Raw genomic sequence first — 19,358 nt, 5'->3', positions numbered from 1 at the left:
CATTAGGAAGTAGCAAGCAAGACAATTGCCTGGGGTCGCACGCCACAGGGGGCCCTGCAAAGCTAAGTTGCTCAGGCTTCGTCTTCAGCTCTGGGTGGCAGGACTCGGGATCCTGGGCTCCAGACCCATGAGGTGGTGCTTCGGCTTTCTGCCCTGGGCTCCAGCGAGTCTAACACTGGCCCTGATTGGCAGACCCCCTGAAACCTCCTTGCGGTCCCCCAGGGTGCCCCCGGACACCTGATTGAGAACAACTACTCTAGTGGACACAGGACTAGATCTGAGGGGGGAAAAAAGTTTCAACCTTGCTGAAGTTGCTTGGTGAGGTCTTTAAGATTTGCCACATGTTTACGCTTTTGAGTAACTAACTCGTCTTTTAATTCATCTACTTGGGTGTTCAGTGCTGTTTGTACTTTCTGTTGAGAAGCCAACTCTGTCTGCAGGGTCTGGACTTCATGTTTGCGTAGCTCTTCCTCCTTTTGCAGTTTGTTTGCCTAAATTTACAATAAAAAACAACATCTAAAGTCACTAGACATAACCATATGCTTAACATCAACATCACCACCGCTTTGCACCTGCCCTTCATCTGAGAATCTCACAGCGTTTTATGAACCATTAATTAAGCCCAATACCACCAGTGCGGGATAGCCCAAGGCAGTAACCAGGGTGTACTACTTATTCCAGAATTTAGCACAGTACAGAATAAGATTTAAGCTTCAAAAATAATCCAGTTTGTAACTTTTCAAAATATATGTGAAAACAACCTATCTGAACACAGTGTAATGGAATCATCATGAGGAGGCTATTAGTAATAATTTTTATTATAGCCACAAAATTATTCTTACAATTGATGGGAGAAAGCAGATACAAGCACAAAGGCTGCTCCAGGTTGATTTTAAAAAGTCATTTTACGAAAGGACCTCCAGTTGTGGCACACTTGATACACAAAATCAAGCTGCAATCCTGCAAATGCTTACACAAGTGAGTAGTCCTATTGAAGTCAAAGTGGGGCTATTTAAATTACACTGTTAAATATTACAGGAGTACCTCTGGACAATGGGAGGAGCCTAAAATAATTCTAGTCTTCCCTATGACAAACAAGTTCTTTAAACATGAATGGATTTGCAGAAGTCAGTTTCACATGTAAATTAAATCCTGCTGGGTATAAAAACTGGATTATGGCAGTCCAGGGCTCTAGGCATGCTGTGACATTGGCCCCCTGCTATGACTCCACCCCCCACTGCCCTACTTCTGTGCTGAGACCCCCATCCTTCATCTACCTAAATGACGAGGGCTGAAGTCAACTCTTGCCTCCTAGAAAGGCAGGAGAAGCAGCAAGGTCCCTCTCCAAGAACAGGGGTCTTCCATTGACACACATAGGGCAGTTCACACATCAGAGCTATGGTTCTATGGAGTCTGCAGGCTCAGGCAGAAGTTTTTGGTTACATTCAGATCACATTTCCAAGCTTTTATTCGCAACCACAAGGTCTAGAAACTAACTTTTTAAACGAAAGCTGAAATTCTGCACTCACTATGACACTGCAGGAGCTGGAGCCTCGGCACAGACCTTCGAGCCTTTGCATTAATTCAGTCCTGATCAGATAACCTATTAGTACAAAATCCATCTGCAGTCGTACTCACCAGATCATCTTTAGTCTGTCTCACATGTTCCAGCTGACTCTGTAACTCTCTTTCATTGTAGGTAAGCTTATCGAGCTGGGACTGTAAGAAGTTGGTTTCAGACTGCAGCTGTGCATTCTTACTAGTTAGTTTTTCAGTGAATACAAGCAGCTCAGATTCTCTTTTCCGACTGCCTTCAATGTCCTTTTGGAGATCAGTAATCAGAGAGTTCAGACTGTCCAGTTCTTCCTTCAAGGTGTCGATTTCTTGTTCATCTCTACCAAAACAAGTGTATGTTTTAGGGGTGACTTGAGCTTAAATATATCAACTGTGAAAATACTAAATATTTATCACAGATATGAAATGGCTTTCAAACTCCAAGCCATTTCATATATGTAACATCATCTGAAAGATATTTCTTATCTCCAAGCTGTTAGTGACCCCAACCATATTACTGCTGGGGCAATTCTGCGCCACAAATTTCTTTGCTTTCCTGCAGAAAAATGATTTTCTAACAGGGAAGCAAAGAGAAGCTGAAAGAGCAGTCACGCACCACTCCCTAGCTCAACAGGTACATCATTTCAGGCACCCGGAGCAGCCGGTGGAGAGGTAAATCACTGCAAGTTTGGGGCACCCCAGCCAGTGGCTCTTACCCTGAGCCGGGATCAGCTGCTAGTCACAGCTGAGCCGGAGGCAGGAGAAGTTGGGACTTCCTCTTCCCCTGCAAGGAGCGGCTGGGCCTGTGTCAGACCCACCCCCAAAACCTCCCCCAACTGCAGGAAGCTCAGCATCCTCCCCTGCTTCCTGCCCCCATCACTCCTCAGCTGCGGGGGGACGGGTCACTGTACGCGGAGCTGCTCCCCACTCTGCCCAACCCCCACGCATCCAGACCTCCCATACCCAGACACCCCTGCCAAGCCTCACCCCGTACACCCAGAACCCCCTTAGCCCTCCATATTCGAACCCCACCGCACTGTACCCTCAACCCCGTGCACCCAGACCACCCCCCACTGAGCTCCCTGCACTCAAACCCCAACCTTGACGAGCCCCACCCCTCTGAGCCCCCACACCCAGACCCCTCCACTGAGCCCCAACCACTTTTGCCTGGAAGCCCCTGCAGAGTCCCATTGCACCTGCATTTGGACTCCTCTCCCGCCCCCCCCCCCCCCAAGAGCCTCTGTGCATCCAGATCCTCCCACACCTAGACTCCCCACTATGCTGCCTGCATCCAGATTGTCCCACACAGAATCCTCTCACTCCACACCTGGATCTCCCACACTGAGCCCCCCCACACTTAGATCCTGTCTGGTTGAGCCTGCCTGCCCCACACCTGGTGCGTCTGGCGCAGAGGGCAGCCAGTGGTCTGTGCTCCCCACTGCCATGCTGGAGCCTTTGCATTTAAATTTATTGACAAATAAAACTTGCAGAATTTTAAAATATTGAGCACAGAATTTTTAATTTTTTGGCACAGAATGCCCTCAGGAGTATCATATTCCTGATAACGACTAGTAAATATAGGAGTCTGAATGCTATATGAATTTGAAAATTCCATTTCATAACAGTAATACAATACAATACTAAGTCGACCTTGATGGGGGATTCACCCCATCAGAGTTCAAGTGGCTGCCACCCCCTGCCAAAGTGATCTACCAGTTTCAAAGCACCGCAGGGGCTCCATAAGAAACATGGTGGAGGATGCCTGGAAGATAAGATGAATCCAGTGCATTCTCCATGACCCCTAGCCTAGCTCCCAAGACTAGCCTTGCCTATTATGTAGGCCACAGCACAGCAAGGTTTGCGTGCACATGTCTAAACCAAAACCTTAGAACGGGATATCCCAAACTTTGGGGAAATTTAGAATCTGAATTCAGATTCAAGTTTTGCAACTGACCCCTATTCTTTATAAAGACTATGCCAAAATCCCAGATCTGAGTGTCTTGTGAAGTCTGGAAGGGTGGGTTCAAAAAAATCTGGATCCAAATTTTGTAGCTCAATTCAATTCTAACCAATGTATTGGGCTTAACTTTAGAGTCTTTGGGGACTATGCTGTGGTGCATTTTTCTTTAATTTTCATTTGTAATGAAGATGTCAACTGCTAGCTGGTTGAGTACCCATCAATAGCCATTAATAAAAAGCATAGCATGAGAAGATCTATTTGAAAACTTGTGTGAAGTCATAGGGCTTGATCTAAAGTCAGTATGAAGTGAAACCACTCTGAATTTTGCAGGAGGCATTTAGCAACTTGCAGAATTGGCCCCATAAGCTACTACTTTTGCCAGTCTTTCCCAGTTAACTAGCTTGAATTTTCTACAGGAATGTTTTCATAATTTCTCCTTATGGAAGCAGAGAACCTGTATTAGGAACAGGGATATTCTGATTTATATCAATTCAATACTTTGCCTGCCATGTCAGTATAATCCATGTTGTCACATTACTTTGTAATCAATGGGTAACAAAACTTCTTCACAAACTTTCGGGAAATATTAGTAACTACATAAATGCATCCTCAGTAAATAAAAAAACCCTAATCTTTTCATGCTTTTTTTGCTACCACAAATACATCTAACTCCTACTAAGTGATTTGTTGCCACACGTTCATATGGTATTTGACAATTCTTTTAGACCCAGGTATTACCATAACAATCCTCCACAATTACCGAGTTAAGACATCAGCTGTTCTCTTCATTAGGATAGACCTAATTTTAGGTCACTGACTATTACATGGTCAAGTATTTCATTTCATTCTAATCCTAACTAAAGCAAAAATCTAACAGTGAATTATGATTTTTCAAAGCAGACAGCTTTCCTTCCATCCGGTAGATTAGTCAAGAGTTTCCAAATTCCAGTTAACGTCTATGGAGAAAAGTCACAGCACTATATCATCCTGTCCCAAATTGATAACTTCTTTCTTCTTTGATATAAAGGGGATGAAAAAACTTGCTCTTAAGAGGTATATTTAATAGAAACACCTTTGCTTTCTCACAGGAGAAGTCACTTTTCTATTCTGATCACATTTTCTACAAAGGTTTGATTTATAAATAGTTTATAGAAGGTTAATGAATGATTAGATGTGTTAATACATGGTTAATTGTCAGACTGTTTTAGAGTCTAAAAGGGTGCTTATAACTATCTAATACCTTCTAGTGATGCATTTATAAAGCCACCTATGACACACATACTCCGGTATGTACTATACTTTTATAAATGGAATCTTAATGTAAAGCGTGCCCTCTATTTCTGATGTAGTTACCTCAAACAAGGCAGAGTTTTCTTTCTGGGTTACTAGGGCAGATTTCTCATCAGTCAGCAGCACATACTTACTTCCCTTACAAAAAGAAGGGAAGAAACATCCACCACACTCAATGAAGACTTCCTCAAGCACGAGAGTACAAAGGCGTCTGCTGGTAGGAAGAAGGTTAGCACTGAGAGAATTATAACATGACACTTCTGCAACAGAGCATTGGTTTCCTTCTCCCTGCCTCCAGGAATTGGATCTCGGCATTAAGGAACGTTCTTTGCCTGTTCTGCTTTTCTTATAACACCAGATTAAATACAATTTGTGATTTTTTTCAGTTCTACAAAACTAGATTTAAGGTTACAACATACAAATGTTCAGGAGAATCCCGACAGGAGACTGGCATCTAAGCCACAATGTTAAAGGACACCTCAAAAAGATTTTTTTTTAAATGGGGTTGCACTACTTTATTTTATTTTTGTTTGTTTTGTATACAAAAAGGCAGCCTGAGAGTTTGGGATTTTTTTTGTTTTGTTTTCTACCATAGAAATATGAATAATGTCATGCCTGCTCTTTCTTGCCTTTTATGGAGAACATCACTGTCCTCCCCGTCCCTACCCCTGAGTAGGTCATGTGTATTGCGTGCAATCACACTTTAAATGGAAGGGGCACGATGCTGAATCTTCAGTGAAGATGTCCTGTTAGACATTGAGGCTAAAGTGATGCCAAAAACAAGTTTTAGGAACATACTAAATATCCCTTTCCCCTCTGAGTTGCATTTGTGATATTATTTCACAAGTCCTCCAGTCACTATAGAGAAATCTAGCTTGGACAAGACCCGAACTAATGTAAAAATACCACTACTCTCCCCAGTAAGGGAGAAAAGAGCAAGTCAAAACCCAAACCAAGTTACATGTACTTATTATATCGCAAAAAAGGCGCAGGCCCATTTAAAAAAATTTCTCTGCAGGTAACTTTAAGATGTTCAAGTCACACTGCGTTTAAAGAAGAAATAAAATCATTAGGCCATCATGCTTATCCATTTTTGGATGAACTCAACTGTATTCTCCACACCTATTCATCATTTTGAAAATGAAGCCCAAATCTTATAAAACTAGATAGCTGAAACTTGGCATTATCCACATTGATATAAGCTGCACCATCTCTATGGCCACAGTATGGTGACTGGTAGCATGGTGACCATATTGCTAGTCTGGTGGCCACAAAAAGTGTGGTTGGCATTGTATTCCAGCTACGAAATGTAAATCATTTATTGCCTCCTTTGTCTCATTCTCTTCTATGCTAATACAGCCAAGTATCTTGTTTGCCCTTTTAGAAAAACATACAATGAATTACAGCAGTACACTGGGTTGAAGTCAGCTATTTTCCTTACACTAACCCCATTTATATTTCCAGTTCCTCCCATACCCTTTGGAGGAGGCTGTTTTCCCATTGCACATTTCTAACTATGTTGTTTCACTATGCTTAACAACAAGAACAACAAAAATCCTAAAGGCCACAAGCCAGCATGAAGCAGTTTGGGCATGTTAGGGTAGAATACCCTGCATCCAGCAATTCATTTTACAGAATATGTAAGTGTTATTTAAAACACTACCCTCGCAAAACAGAGCAGTGGTTATACAACCTCCATTCAGACATACACCAGCAAAGGTGATTAAAACAAAATTTAGAGCAAAGCTACAACTTCCTCTAGCTACTTTTATGCTAGCAGATGCCCCCTATCCTGCAACTGGCCATCCGCCTGCAATTTCTGTCACTGCAGGGTTGGCCTCTTCTAGATCAAGCACTAATAGCACCGAACAACATGTATTTTGCCCTGTGTATCTATAAAATACATTAAATATTAATGTAAATTAAAATGCAAAGAATTAGAAAGCCCTGCTTTCCATTCTTCCTCCCACCCAACCTAATGAAATTCCTAGTCAAATATTTATTCAAACATCAGCAGAGGAGGAGGAAAATGTATTAGCCCTCCTGTAGTTGATGAGTAACTGATATTGATCAAGGTGTAAACTGAAGGTGTCAGACTGACTAGAAAACTTCATGATGTTTTTGGGAGCCAAGGTCTATATAAGGAACTGAAAATGTTTAGTTGTATAAACCATAAGGAAAGCAGATAATTGATTAAATGCTGTTCAACTTCAAATGAAAATTGCTTACAAATCCCACAGGCACATGTGAGTGTTTCTGTTTAAACAATGGTCATCTGCCTCCATTTATGCAACATTGTCAGAATCCATGTGTCTCGGAGTCCCCGGGCGATGCTCTGGAACTGCTCCCCACAAAGCCAGTCAGGACTTTGGGGAGCCTCCTCTCCCTTGGAGCAGACTGTCTTCAGAGCAAGAAGCTCACAAGGCTTCACCTTCCTGGGTCTGACCTTGGAGCATTCAGCATATGCCCCTCCGTGCGCTTCCCACAGCGAGTCCGCCCAGGCAGGGTCCTGGGGAAGCCAGAGGGTTCTGCACGCACCCCCACTTCGCAGTCAGACGTGACTCTTAGCCAGCCAGTAAAACAGAGGTTTATTAGATGACAGGAACACGGTCTAAAACAGAGCTTGTAGGTCCAGAGAATGGAACCCCTCAGCTAGCTCCATTCTAGGCCCAGCAAGCCAGACAACCCCGTCTGCACTCACTCCCCGTCCCCAGCCAGCTCCAAACTGAAAAGCCCTCCAGCCCCTCCTTTCTGGCCTTTGTCTCTTTCCAGGGCCAGGAGGTCACCTGATCTCTTTGTTCACCTTTAGCTATCCCCTTGCAGGGGGGAAGGGCCCCAGCCATTTGTTGCTAGGAGACAGAGTGCCGGCCATTTATGCATACTGGCCTTTATCCCACCACCTAGAGACTTAAGAAATGCATAGGGGAAACTGAGGCACTCACACAGTATTCAGAGGAAACATTAAGAACAGTCCCACTTCGTCACACCATTAAAATGGATAGTATGTGTTTTTGCTCTAGTTCACATGTACCGTATGGAAATATGATTATGCTCAGACACTGCTCAGATGGTCTCCTCTAACTTACAGGGCTGTAAATCTGTATTAGCTACATGGCAGTGAAATAAACTACACCACTGTCAAACTGGTGCAAGTGAAAGGAGAATCAGCTCCTTCACTTCCTTGAAGCAATGGCATTTGTTACAGCTGAACTGATGCTAGGGTTTTAAATTGACACAAATGCTCATAAGTATTAGTTAATATAATAAATTAAAGCATCATATGTTAAAGAAGATTTGTTAAGTTTATATTTTTATAATACTTTAATTTATCCATCACATTCAGAGAGGGCTGATCTTCCCAGCTCAGCAACCTCTCCCCTTCCCATCTCCAAAATACTGGGGACACTGGCTCCATTTCTCTCATCCCTTCAATAAAATGAGCATTGGCTGATTTCCCTGAATGGAGGCTGTCCAGAGTCAGCAGTAGAATGAGCAGTGTTACGCAACCTATTACCATCCACCCTACACCATATCTGTCACTTTTACTGAAATCTAGTTAAATTATTAGGGACCAGCGACTGAATTCATCCCTATTGGAACGCTACCCAAGTCAATGGAGTTACCACAGAGATTAATTTTGCCCCATACTATTTCAAAGGTAATTTGTTACAGCTATCAGTTAACCCTAGAACTGTCAGGTTTCAAAGTATTGCTCTTGGGTGCCAGTAAAACTACATAATTTATAAAGGTTCTACGAGGAACACGCCACAGCTTGGAGAGGATACAGATTCTCTGAGTACACCCCCAGGTCCAGTACGTTGTAAAGGCAGCAATACTTTTAAAGCACAGAAATGCTCCAGGTCCAAAACAGAAATCTGTATAATCAAACACATTCTTTAAAAACTTTAATTAATACCTTTGATGTTGCTCCTGCAGCTTATCTACAATTTTCACTCTATCCAGTAAATTCTGAATCTCGGCCTTCTGCCGATTAATAATTTCTTTGTACTTTGATAATTCATCTTCTGTTCTCAACCGTTCATCCTCCAGACACTTTACCTAAGTGCAAAAGAACAAAATCTTAATTGTAAATTGGTTATTTTCCTGCCAAACTTCAGAAGAGAGTACGTTTCATCCAATACGTCTAAAGCTCTAACCACAGTTACGGTAGTACTGGTTTTGAACAATGTATAAAATCAGATGCAAAACTATTTCACAGATCGAAAGCTAAAATAGCAGTTCAGTCACATAGAAACATAACAGCTATAAGAATTATCTTCTAAAAATGGTCACGTCATACAAGCTTTAAATAGGGATAATACCATCCCCTTCAAAAGATTCACAAACCCACACATATGGGTGGACACAAGCAAAGCTGCAGTTTCATCTTCCTACAGTTACCAAGGCCAACCCACGTCATGGTCACCATGCTTCTGTCTAAGAACTGAATGCTTCTCCCTACAGAGCTAGTCCATGCTGCTCTTGAACAGGCCAACAGATTGATAGACAGGTTGCTCATCAGTGATGTGTGGCACTTCCTCACGTGCTCTCAGAGGCCTAGTGTGCAGCCTCTAGTACACTCCCAAAATGCAGCTGTACTCTGATCTCTTGCATGGCAATATATTGTGCTGGCAGAACACCTCTGGGCCAGCTCCATTAGGAAAAAAAAAATCTGTGTGCAATGATCCGTATATTGCACTTAGAGGTACATACAGAAACACCCCCACACAGATGGTAGTGATCTATCTATCATGCACTTCTGGCCTCCAAACCTATACTCTGCACACTGACCTACCTATACCAGGACAAATGCTAACATTTCAAATCTCCAAGAATACTAGCCACTATTTAAAAAACAAAATAAAAACAAAACAAACACAAAGCCTCAATATGTACAATGCTCTCCCAACGGATACTGCTCTAAGACCCAGATTCGTCATTTATTCAGTCCTGCACCAATGAAAGTTTAAAGGCCGATTTCTCACGAACTCCAAGAGCAGCTGGTGTGGCTGTCCCCAGGGTTGCCTGAGCATCTGGTCCCAAGGCCAGCTGCTTGGGCGGCCCTGGGGTCAGCCACACTGGCAACTGCAGAAGTCATGGAGGTCGCAGAAAGTCACGGAATCTGTGACTTCCACAACCTCCGTGACAGACATGGAGCCCTACTTAGGAGTAATGCAGCCATCCTGAATTCATGCTGACAAATCTCTACACCAGAACACGATGTATTCTTGCTCTCTATATAAACTAGCCAGATACAATAGGATCTGTTTTCAAAATCCTTATGTTCCACCGTGGCAAGAGAGAACTCTTTAGTTACCTTTGTTCTTAGTGTGCGCAGCTCATCCATACCCTCTTTAAATGTTCTCTTCAGGTCCTCAAGTTCTTTTATTTTGGCATAGTGTACCTTTTTAAAGGGAGAAAGCATCACAACACTGTAATTTTAGGGGGCACAGAATGCCCTCATCCATTGTAAGACTACACCTACCAACAGAGAACTTATTTACTGCCTGCCTAATTGCCTGGGTTGTCGACCATGCCCAACACCATGGTATCAGAGTATGTATACTTCATAACAGTAGGGTGATCAGATAGCAAGTGTGGAAAATTGGGACGGGGGTGGAAGGTAATAGGCTCATATATAAGACAAAGCCCCAAATACTGGGACTGTCCCTATAAAATTCGGGACATCTGGTCACCCTAACAGTAAGGGTGTTACTTACACACTTACACATGGAGAGAAGTATTTATCCTTAGTTAATTTGCCTAGAATATTAATTCCAACTGAATAAGAAGTTACATCCACAAAATAACTCTGTTAAAAGAACTTTAAAGTTACAAAAGCAAGCACTCAAAAGTTAATAAATATCAGCCCAGAGTCCTGTGCAAAAAATAGTATGCGATCATGTAACTAACGATTACATCATAATACAATGTGCACAAGAGGCCAAATTAAAGTTGCACAGACAATCTTAATCCTGGCATTTCCTAATTTTTGAGTGCTTGACTTTGCAACCTTAATGTTCTCTTAACATCATTTTTTGGGGATGTAATTTCTTAGGGTTTTTTCAAAAGGCCAACTAAAAAAACCCCAGATGTTTCATCATGTTGAATCACATTGAACTCCAAGATGCATCATCGAACAGGACTGGGATATCTTCATCCACAAACAGTGCTCTACCACTTGAGCTAACAGTAAATGGTAGCAGCTGAAAGCTGTTAGGCTTGTTGGACCTGCCACTAGAGGGGGTTGAGACATTTTGTCAGAGGGTTCCATAGCTATTTGTTAGACAGAAAAGGAATGTTAAGACTCAGGCCTTGTCTACAATACTGAGGTAAGTAGACCCAAGTTACACTACTCCAGCTACGTGAATAATATAGCTAGAGTTGACATAGCTTAGGTCGACCTACTGTGGTATCTACACCATGCTGCATTGACAGGAGACAGTCTCCCATCAATTTACCTTATTCTTCTCGTTCCGGTGGAGCACTGGAGTCGACCAGAGAGCGCTCTGCAGTCTATTTAACAGGTCTTCACTAGACCTGCTAAATCAACCCCCCGCTGAATCAATCGCAGCAGCATCGATCCCCGGTAAGTGTAGACAAGGCCTGTGGAATCCTAGGTTTAATGCCAGGTTTTGAAAGGGAGTGTACTCTAGTGTTAACAGATCCTAGTCGTACTGCCTATAATTATAATAAAAAACAACAACAGCAACAGTTTACCTCCAGCTGCTCAGACTTTTCCTGCATTTGTTTTTCTAGTTCTCCCTTTGTTACTCGGAGCTTTGCATCCAATTCATTTGATTTAATTTCTTCTGACTCCTAGTTGAATTGGAAGAAATGCAAATAAATGAATAAATAAATAAATAAATAAAATTAATTTGAGCTTTTTTTAAACCAACAAACAAACAACCTCTTTACGTATTTTATGAACACAGAAGACACACATTCTTATCACTGACTATCTGTAATTTGTACTACCATAGATAATAGTTTTGAACAAATAAAAACACATTGCACTCCAGCGAAACCTGACTCAAGATCTCACTTTTTTCCTAATTTCTTTTTTAGTTATCTCTAATCATTGACATTTATAAATTTAATGGCATGACATCTCACATAGCATGCATGCATGCAATAATTTTTCACTTTATTACAATTTAAGATGAAAATAAGAAAAAAAAATCAGATGTTAAACATGTTAATTTCACCTCATGAGAAAGTATGCCTACTTGATATGTTTTTATCATTTCTTGGCAGTTTTTCCGTATTTGGTCTCCCTCCTCTTTTGCTTGAGTTAACTTTGTGGTTGCATCTTTGAGTCGATCTTTGGTTTCCTAGAAAATAAACCATGAATAACTATTTGAACCTACGGAGTGTCACAGAGCAAGATCTGAATTAGAGGGAAAAAAGGGAGTGATCACCAAAATGTTTTCAATTCTAGTAGAGTTTCCAACTCATGATTTTATTGACAGTCATAATATTTGCTTAGAAAGTGCTGCACCACCAACTGTTAAATCATCTGTTTATGGCTCTCCAGAACAGCAACACCACATCTCAAAAACTTCGAGTGAAAATCTGCTTTTTCCACTGTGTTCCTATAGCCATATTACCATGAGCCAAATTGAAGGCTCCTTTGGTAACACTGAAAAAACAAGTGGCCTGTAGTGGCCGACTCATTATCTCCAAACAAAAATCATATAACTGAAAACTTCACTGTTCAATCACAACAATTTGTTACTTCCCATCCCATCCTTCATTCACTAACACAGCTGTAAGCTCTTCAGAGCGAGGATCTTGTTGTCACATCTCTCTGTCCTTATGGCAATTCAGCTCTCTCTGTTTCCGCAATATACATATTTAAAGAGAACCAAGTGCAAGGAACCATGTCCAGTTGCTGTCCTCTTTTCCAATCAGACTGTTACAGTTTGTGATTTAGACCGTGCCCACATTCTGAACTGACTTGTTCAGGAGAAGTGAGAGAAGAAATTCTTAGCAAGGATTGTGTCACTCACACTGTGTTATGACGGACTAAATTAAAAGCACTCTTGCAAATCAGAGTAAAGCAGAAATATTGGATATATTCCAGTGTTTCTCAATCTTTTGTGCTGGCAAACCCCCTTGGATTTAAAAATAAATAAAATAAAAGTGGCTTCACTATTAAGACTTGAAAAAATTGTAACCCCTTACCTTAAATATAATTAATACTCAGAACCAGCATTAGGAAGTGGCAAGCAGGGAACTCCCCGGGCTCCCACACCACAGGGGGCCCTGCAAAGCTAAATTACATGCTTCAGCCCTGGGTGGTGGGCTTAAGCCCAAGCCCAAGCCCAAGCCCAAGCCCCGCTGCCTGGGACTGAAGCATGTTACTTAGCTTGGCGGGGCTCCCTGTGGCATGAGGCCCCAGGCAATTCCCCTGCTTGCCACCACCAAACACTGGCCCTGCACTTGCACCCTAAACCCATCCCAGGTTGAGAAACACTGATACATTCTATCCTTTCACATTTTCCACTTCAATATCACTATCTTTAAAGTACTATTCCAAAATCCAGCTGTAGATTACCAAGTTAAAAAACAACGATTTTTTATCGATTTTAGTGCTACTAAGCAAGAAAATGGCATAGCAACTATATTGGACTCATTACGATCTGACTTCATGGTATTGCTTTACTAACCTTGTGTGAATCCATTTCAGTTTTCAATTTGTTTTGGGCCCATTTTACTTTGATGGTATGAGAACTGATTTCTTCTTTTAATTTTTCTATTTCTCGGTTGAATCTAGTGGCTTCACCTTCCTAAAAAAAGTAAAAACAAAAACAAACATCCACAGATTACATTTTATTGATTTTAAATCCCGATTTTTATACAGCTATAGAATTAGACTCAGACATGAGTGATAAGTACAGATTTTCATCTATAAGGCCCCGAACCTGCAAAAAACTGCATACTGTTAGCCACATTAAGGTTTTACAGGACTGGGTCTTAAAACCTTAATTGTCTATGTCTGGACTCCCAGTGAGAGATGCCTCTCTATCCGTGTGCGGTATTGCCACATTTGTGATCAGAGATGTTCTAGCTGAAGCAACCTTGATTAATTGAGACAGTTTATAGCAGACTGTTTTCCAGGAAGACTCTTTTGACTGGAATTGCATAGATCCATGACAGAGTAGACATATTGATCTTCTGGACAAATGGGAAAGCCCCTTTTTCTTTTTGCAGGCTTAAGGGCCGGAGGGGAGTCAAACTGTAGGAAGATATAGCAGAAAATGTGAGGTTTACTAACTTTTGTGGGTAGTCTGACAGAAGCATTGTGTAAATTGGATATTTGACTACATGGACAATTATTGGGGGGGGGGGGGGGAGTGTAAATTGTTCAAATAATGAGATGCCAACTGCCCAGATATAATGGGTCGGGTACCATTAGGCTGCACCTAAATATAGTCGTTTACATCAGTTCAAAGTGGGTGTAAAACACTATCGAATCTGACTGCTATTGTTTGACACACTTTGCACTGATGTAAATGACTACACAAGGTGAAGAGCAACAGTGATTGTTGGCCAATAAATGTACACCACACAAACCACCACTCTATTTTTCTTCAAGTGAACATCAAGTGGTATTAATCAGCAAAGCATATTACTGAGATAACCTTAGATACCAACAGCTACAAACTAATATTTTCAATTAAAAAACCTGCGCATTATAATATAATCCCAGCAGCCAAATAGTATTTCTGAAGTAACAGATCTATCTTAACTAAAACAGGTTTACAAAAGCACCATGTGAGGGCAGCAGAATCACTCTAATATAAAGAACAGGAGTACTTGTGGCACCTTAGAGACTAACAAACGTATTTGGGCATAAGCTTCTTAGTGTATTTTCCACTGTATGCATCCGATGAAGTGGGCTGTAGCCCACGAAAGCTTATGCCCAAATACATTTGTTAGGCTCTAACGTGCCACAAGTACTCTTTGTTCTTTTTGCTGATATAGACTAACATGGCTACCACTCTGAACTCTAATATAAGTCTCCAAGCAATGTCGTTCTGACTGTTAAGCCAGAAGTTAAAACGTAGCTGGTAGGTCTGTTTTGCCGACCTGAACAGGTCACGCTGTCCATTCCAATCTGTTTAATTCTTAGAGCAGGAATGGCAACGACATACATAAAAGCTATGCTCCAGGAACCAAAGTTCTCAAGTTTCAATAAGATGGTTTTTTTGATCTTCCTCTTGTGAGCAATGATTGCTTGGACCAATGATCATGATCAAATCCATCAGAGTAGTCTGAACCCTCTCTGTTTTGGGGAGAATACTGGATCTTTCAGGAGCACAAAGACAGTTGTTGTTTTTTTAAATAGTTTAGACAATTATTACATTTTAAAATTTTGAGACTGCTGATAGTTTAAATGTTTGTCTCTTGCCTTGACACTGTACTTGTAATGAGAATTTGCTGAACCTTAGTACTGTAAGGAACATATCTGCACAGATGCCTCAAATTCAGTCAAACAATCCTGTGGAAGAGTACAAGGGAACGGTCCGGATATAGTTATTGCACCATGTGTGTGGAGCTCTCATTGACTTCCAAAAAGGAGTGCAGGCTTTGATGACTTGGCCTATTTATTTACTTGATTCTCTAAAAACCAATTTTAAAAAACTAGTATGGACAGCCATAGGGGAAGAAAAAATTCTACGGTGTTATTTTACAAGCAGTGAAGATTTATAAAGTGATTATCTGTAATATAATGGCTGCAAAAAAAAAAAATGGTGCTGTTAGCACGCTACAAACTTCAGTTCAGAAGAACACATAGGAATCTCTGGAAGATGACAATAGAAGCTCAATCCCCCCAAAAAAATATTGACATAAAATGGGTCTTCTGCAGCCACATAGTAAAAGGAAACTTAATAAGATATCATAATTATTACATGAAAGGTGACACATAAGTGCTTTTCTGATTATTTAAATAGTGCTTTTAACCATTTCTTTAAAAGTACCTTGGTTTCATAGAGCTGGTGCAATCTTCCTTTTTCCTGAGAAAGTTGCTTGATTTTATTCACGTGCTTTTCAATTTCTTTATTTGCATCTCTTAGTCTTCTCTCCAGTAACTCCTTTTCCTTTCGGAGATCTAGAGACTCTTTTTCTCCTCGAACATACTTCATCACCATAGTTTCCTTTTCTTGGCGTGCCTCTTCACATTTTTTGTTTGCCTTTAAAAATTTAAATTCAGCCATAAGTTTACATTTCACTGATGATAGTTTTTATACATGAACAATGGATACTCACAATACTCCAACACAGTAATCAAAACATAACTGAAGGCAAGTCTTAAAGTCCCCAATTCTGCAAGCAAGGTACGCACTGGCTTAACATTACTACCATGAGCAGTCCCGCTGATTTAAATGGGACTACTCAGAGTTGTAACTACAGGTATGTGTTTAAGTATTTGCAAGCTAAAAGCTAAATATTTTACTTTAGCTGCATAACCAGCAGGCTGGTGCCATTGGAATGTATTTGATGACTCCTAAATGGAGAATATATATTTGATAACTCCTAAGTGGAAAAATATTTTTGCAGCTAGCCAGTTCCATTCCTCAGTTATTGTAAATATTTTAACAAATAATTTAACTATTACTATTCAGCTGTACATCATTTCTCACATAGAAACTCTGTGGTCCAGATATTGCTATTATTGTTTCATTGAACAAAACAAAAACTATGTTCAAAAATTCTTGTAACACAGAGAAAGCCTTTAGCTTAGCAAAATCTTAAGGGAGAAAACAGATGACCTTCCAGCAACATAAAATGAGGTGAAAATATTTCTTCGTATCTTTTTACTTGTGCTTGAAAAGATCAGGTGAAAATATTTCTTCGTATCTTTTTACTTGTGCTTGAAAAGATCAGGTTTCACTGGTAAGTGTACATAATTGCGGACTTCTTCCTCCATTCAAAAGCAACGTAAATGTTGATCAAATCAAAATTTACAGGGAAATTATCATTCCAGGGCTCATTATTTTACATATAAATACACAAATGAAAGAGCATGGCCAGACAAGCATATGTGAGTGTTAGTGGCTCTACAAAAGGTTATAAATACTTGAAAGCTTGAAAATGCCTGAGTAACTGAATCTTATTAATTAAAAAACATTTTGGAAGCCTTGGTGTATCAATTTTCAACATACCTACTGACTGCAACGCTCAGGCTGTGAATGTTTCCTACAGCAAGCTAATTCTTTAATGAGAGATTCAATTATTAAAACTTCAAAGGAATTCAAAAATTACCTGGTCCATACGAAATGCCATCTCTTTATGCAATTGCTGAATAGTATTTTTGACTGCAGCATCCTGTGTTACAAGTTTGTCTTTAGCAGTTTTAACTTCTTTTTTAAGCTCTTCTATTCTTGATTCTAACTGCAAAGCAAACATTAGCAGATAATTATAGAAAAGTCAGTAAAGATTCCATCAAGTTTTGTACAAACATTTCTTACAAATTAGATGTTACAGGATTTTTAAAATATATACTGCACTTGCCAAACTCTAATCAAACTGCAACAATCACTAGTAACAGCCCAGCTTTTGTATTACAATACTAAAGATGAAAGGAACTGAGATCATCATCTGTCAAGGGCTGATTGCACCACACAGACGCTCCCCGGGTTTCCGCACTTACAGAAAAAATTCCGTACGCGTGTGTGTGTGTGTGTGTGTATTTGTTGGAGATACGTTCCCAACTTACGCAAAGCGTTCCAGAACGGAACGCTTGTGTAAGTCGGGGAGTGTCTGTATTAAGCATAACCTCTGGACTAGAATAAATTACTATGTGAAAAGGTAAAGAGAAATGGGTCAAATTTTGAGGGTCTTATAAACCGTGGCTCGTGAGCCACATGCGGTTCTTTTACAGTTAAAGTACAGCTCGCGGAGCCTCCCTCCCCCACAACTCCGACCACCCCCCACCCCCATTCTCCACCTTGCTGTGCTGGTGCCTGGAGCCGCCCCTGTTGCCTATAAAGATATACATGTCCAAAAGGCAAGAATCAGACAAAACAGTTTTGTCACCATGTCAAGGACTTAGTCCTGCTCTCTAAAGCTGTGATTATGAAAAACAAAACAAACAAACATGTAATACACTTGTGTAAGCATGCACATTCGGTAGCAGGTTTTGCTTGCGGTTGTGAACGCATTTTAGAGCTGTATGATTTTACTCTGCTGAATGTCAGACAAGCTAAGGAAATACTTATCTAAGGACTTCCTGTTCACAAATGTATTGAGCAACAACAACAAAAACCCACCCCTAAATCTGTTACTGCGACCCAGGAAACTAGTTGCTGCCAAGTTCCATTTCAAGATGCAATATCAAAGAGCTACTTGAATAACTTCTTTAAAATAATCGCTTCTGGAATCATCCCAAAGTGTGCAATATTAAAAGCATTAAAGATCTGACTTAACTGACAAATGGAATTAAACAGTAGTAACAGAAAGGCCCACTTATCATTAGCACTTTCCATTACAGCACATATGGTATGAAATATAACATAGCAAAGCCAAGATTCTTATGCAATCACTGAATGATATTGGGGAATATGAGCAAAGGACAGGGAATGAGCTGCATTTGTTGGTTTATGCAGAAGTTTGTTTCCATTTAGCTTGTAATGTTTTTTAAATGTCATTTCCATTTCCATCCATGCTATGTACTTTCAAAAATGCTTTGAGATACACAGAAAACAGACAAAGCTTCTGTTTCAAAATGCTTTTCAAAATTCAAAAATGCTTTGACACAGCTCTTGAGAATGTCTCCTGCCAATCTGTGTGGCAGAGAAATTAATAAATCGGATCTATGGTATGACTAAAACGTTAACATTTATATTTTAAAATATAAAAGTTAGTTTGGACACTATTTCACCACAGAACAAGTTCAATGTCAAGTTATAAACACATGCCTAAATAACCCTTACAGCAGTAGCACTAGCAAACAAATCCTATAAATGTGTAATGACATTCAATAGGATGCCACACTAGTGATATTTTGCACCAGTAAACACCAAGTACACGTTTCTTTGGTTAGACACAGTTCTCAGATGCCTCGGTCATACACAGTAACTTGAAGTACCACACATTATTTGTTCTTATCTGTATGGATCATGTATACCTAAATAGTATTCTTTTGACGAGTGTGTCTATTCTAGAGTATATTTATATATCAGAGATTTTCTCCCTTTTTCTAATTAATCTCTCAACTTTAGGGGTTTCTTTTCATTTTCACTAACAAAAAGGAAAGAGGACAGATTACTGTTTAGATTTCTTCTGAATCTCTGTAAGCTATTCGTGGAGACATCTGTAGAAAATTCCTCCTTCTGTCTATCTACACACAATACCTGGTCCTAAGAGAGAGTGCAACTCTTTAATATGTTAAGATTCTTCTAATGTCACCAATTGCAACAATGCCTTAAGTCAGCGGTTCTCAAACTGTGGGTCAGGACTCCAAAGTGGGTACCGACCTCATTTTAATGGGGTTGCCAGGGCTGTCTTAAACTTACTTGGGTCCGGGACCAAAGCCTGAGGGTTT

At 40.4% G+C, this 19,358-nt stretch overlaps 1 protein-coding gene across 4 annotated transcripts in view; it reads right to left on the bottom strand.

The window, feature by feature from the left end:
- Window positions 1-19,358, bottom strand: part of CCDC186 (coiled-coil domain containing 186) — a 51,853-nt gene that overhangs the window by 8,084 nt on the left and 24,411 nt on the right. For 3 of the 4 annotated variants that reach the window (XM_065552433.1, XM_065552436.1, XM_065552434.1), the window contains 9 exons: window positions 17,078-17,206; window positions 15,793-16,005; window positions 13,477-13,596; window positions 12,013-12,138; window positions 11,525-11,623; window positions 10,122-10,208; window positions 8,721-8,863; window positions 1,639-1,894; window positions 302-491 (listed from right to left, as the gene is read on the bottom strand). In XM_065552433.1, coding sequence (XP_065408505.1) covers window positions 302-491; window positions 1,639-1,894; window positions 8,721-8,863; window positions 10,122-10,208; window positions 11,525-11,623; window positions 12,013-12,138; window positions 13,477-13,596; window positions 15,793-16,005; window positions 17,078-17,206 — 1,363 coding nt within the window. The remainder of the gene's footprint in view (window positions 1-301; window positions 492-1,638; window positions 1,895-8,720; window positions 8,864-10,121; window positions 10,209-11,524; window positions 11,624-12,012; window positions 12,139-13,476; window positions 13,597-15,792; window positions 16,006-17,077; window positions 17,207-19,358) is intronic. The other variant, XM_065552435.1, reaches the window with a different exon arrangement.

This window comes from Chrysemys picta, chromosome 7, assembly GCF_011386835.1.
Source record: "Chrysemys picta bellii isolate R12L10 chromosome 7, ASM1138683v2, whole genome shotgun sequence".
NCBI classification, from domain to species: Eukaryota; Metazoa; Chordata; order Testudines; family Emydidae; genus Chrysemys; species Chrysemys picta.
The sequence above is the reverse complement of the archived record's forward strand: the minus strand, read 5'-3'. Positions and strand labels throughout refer to the sequence as shown.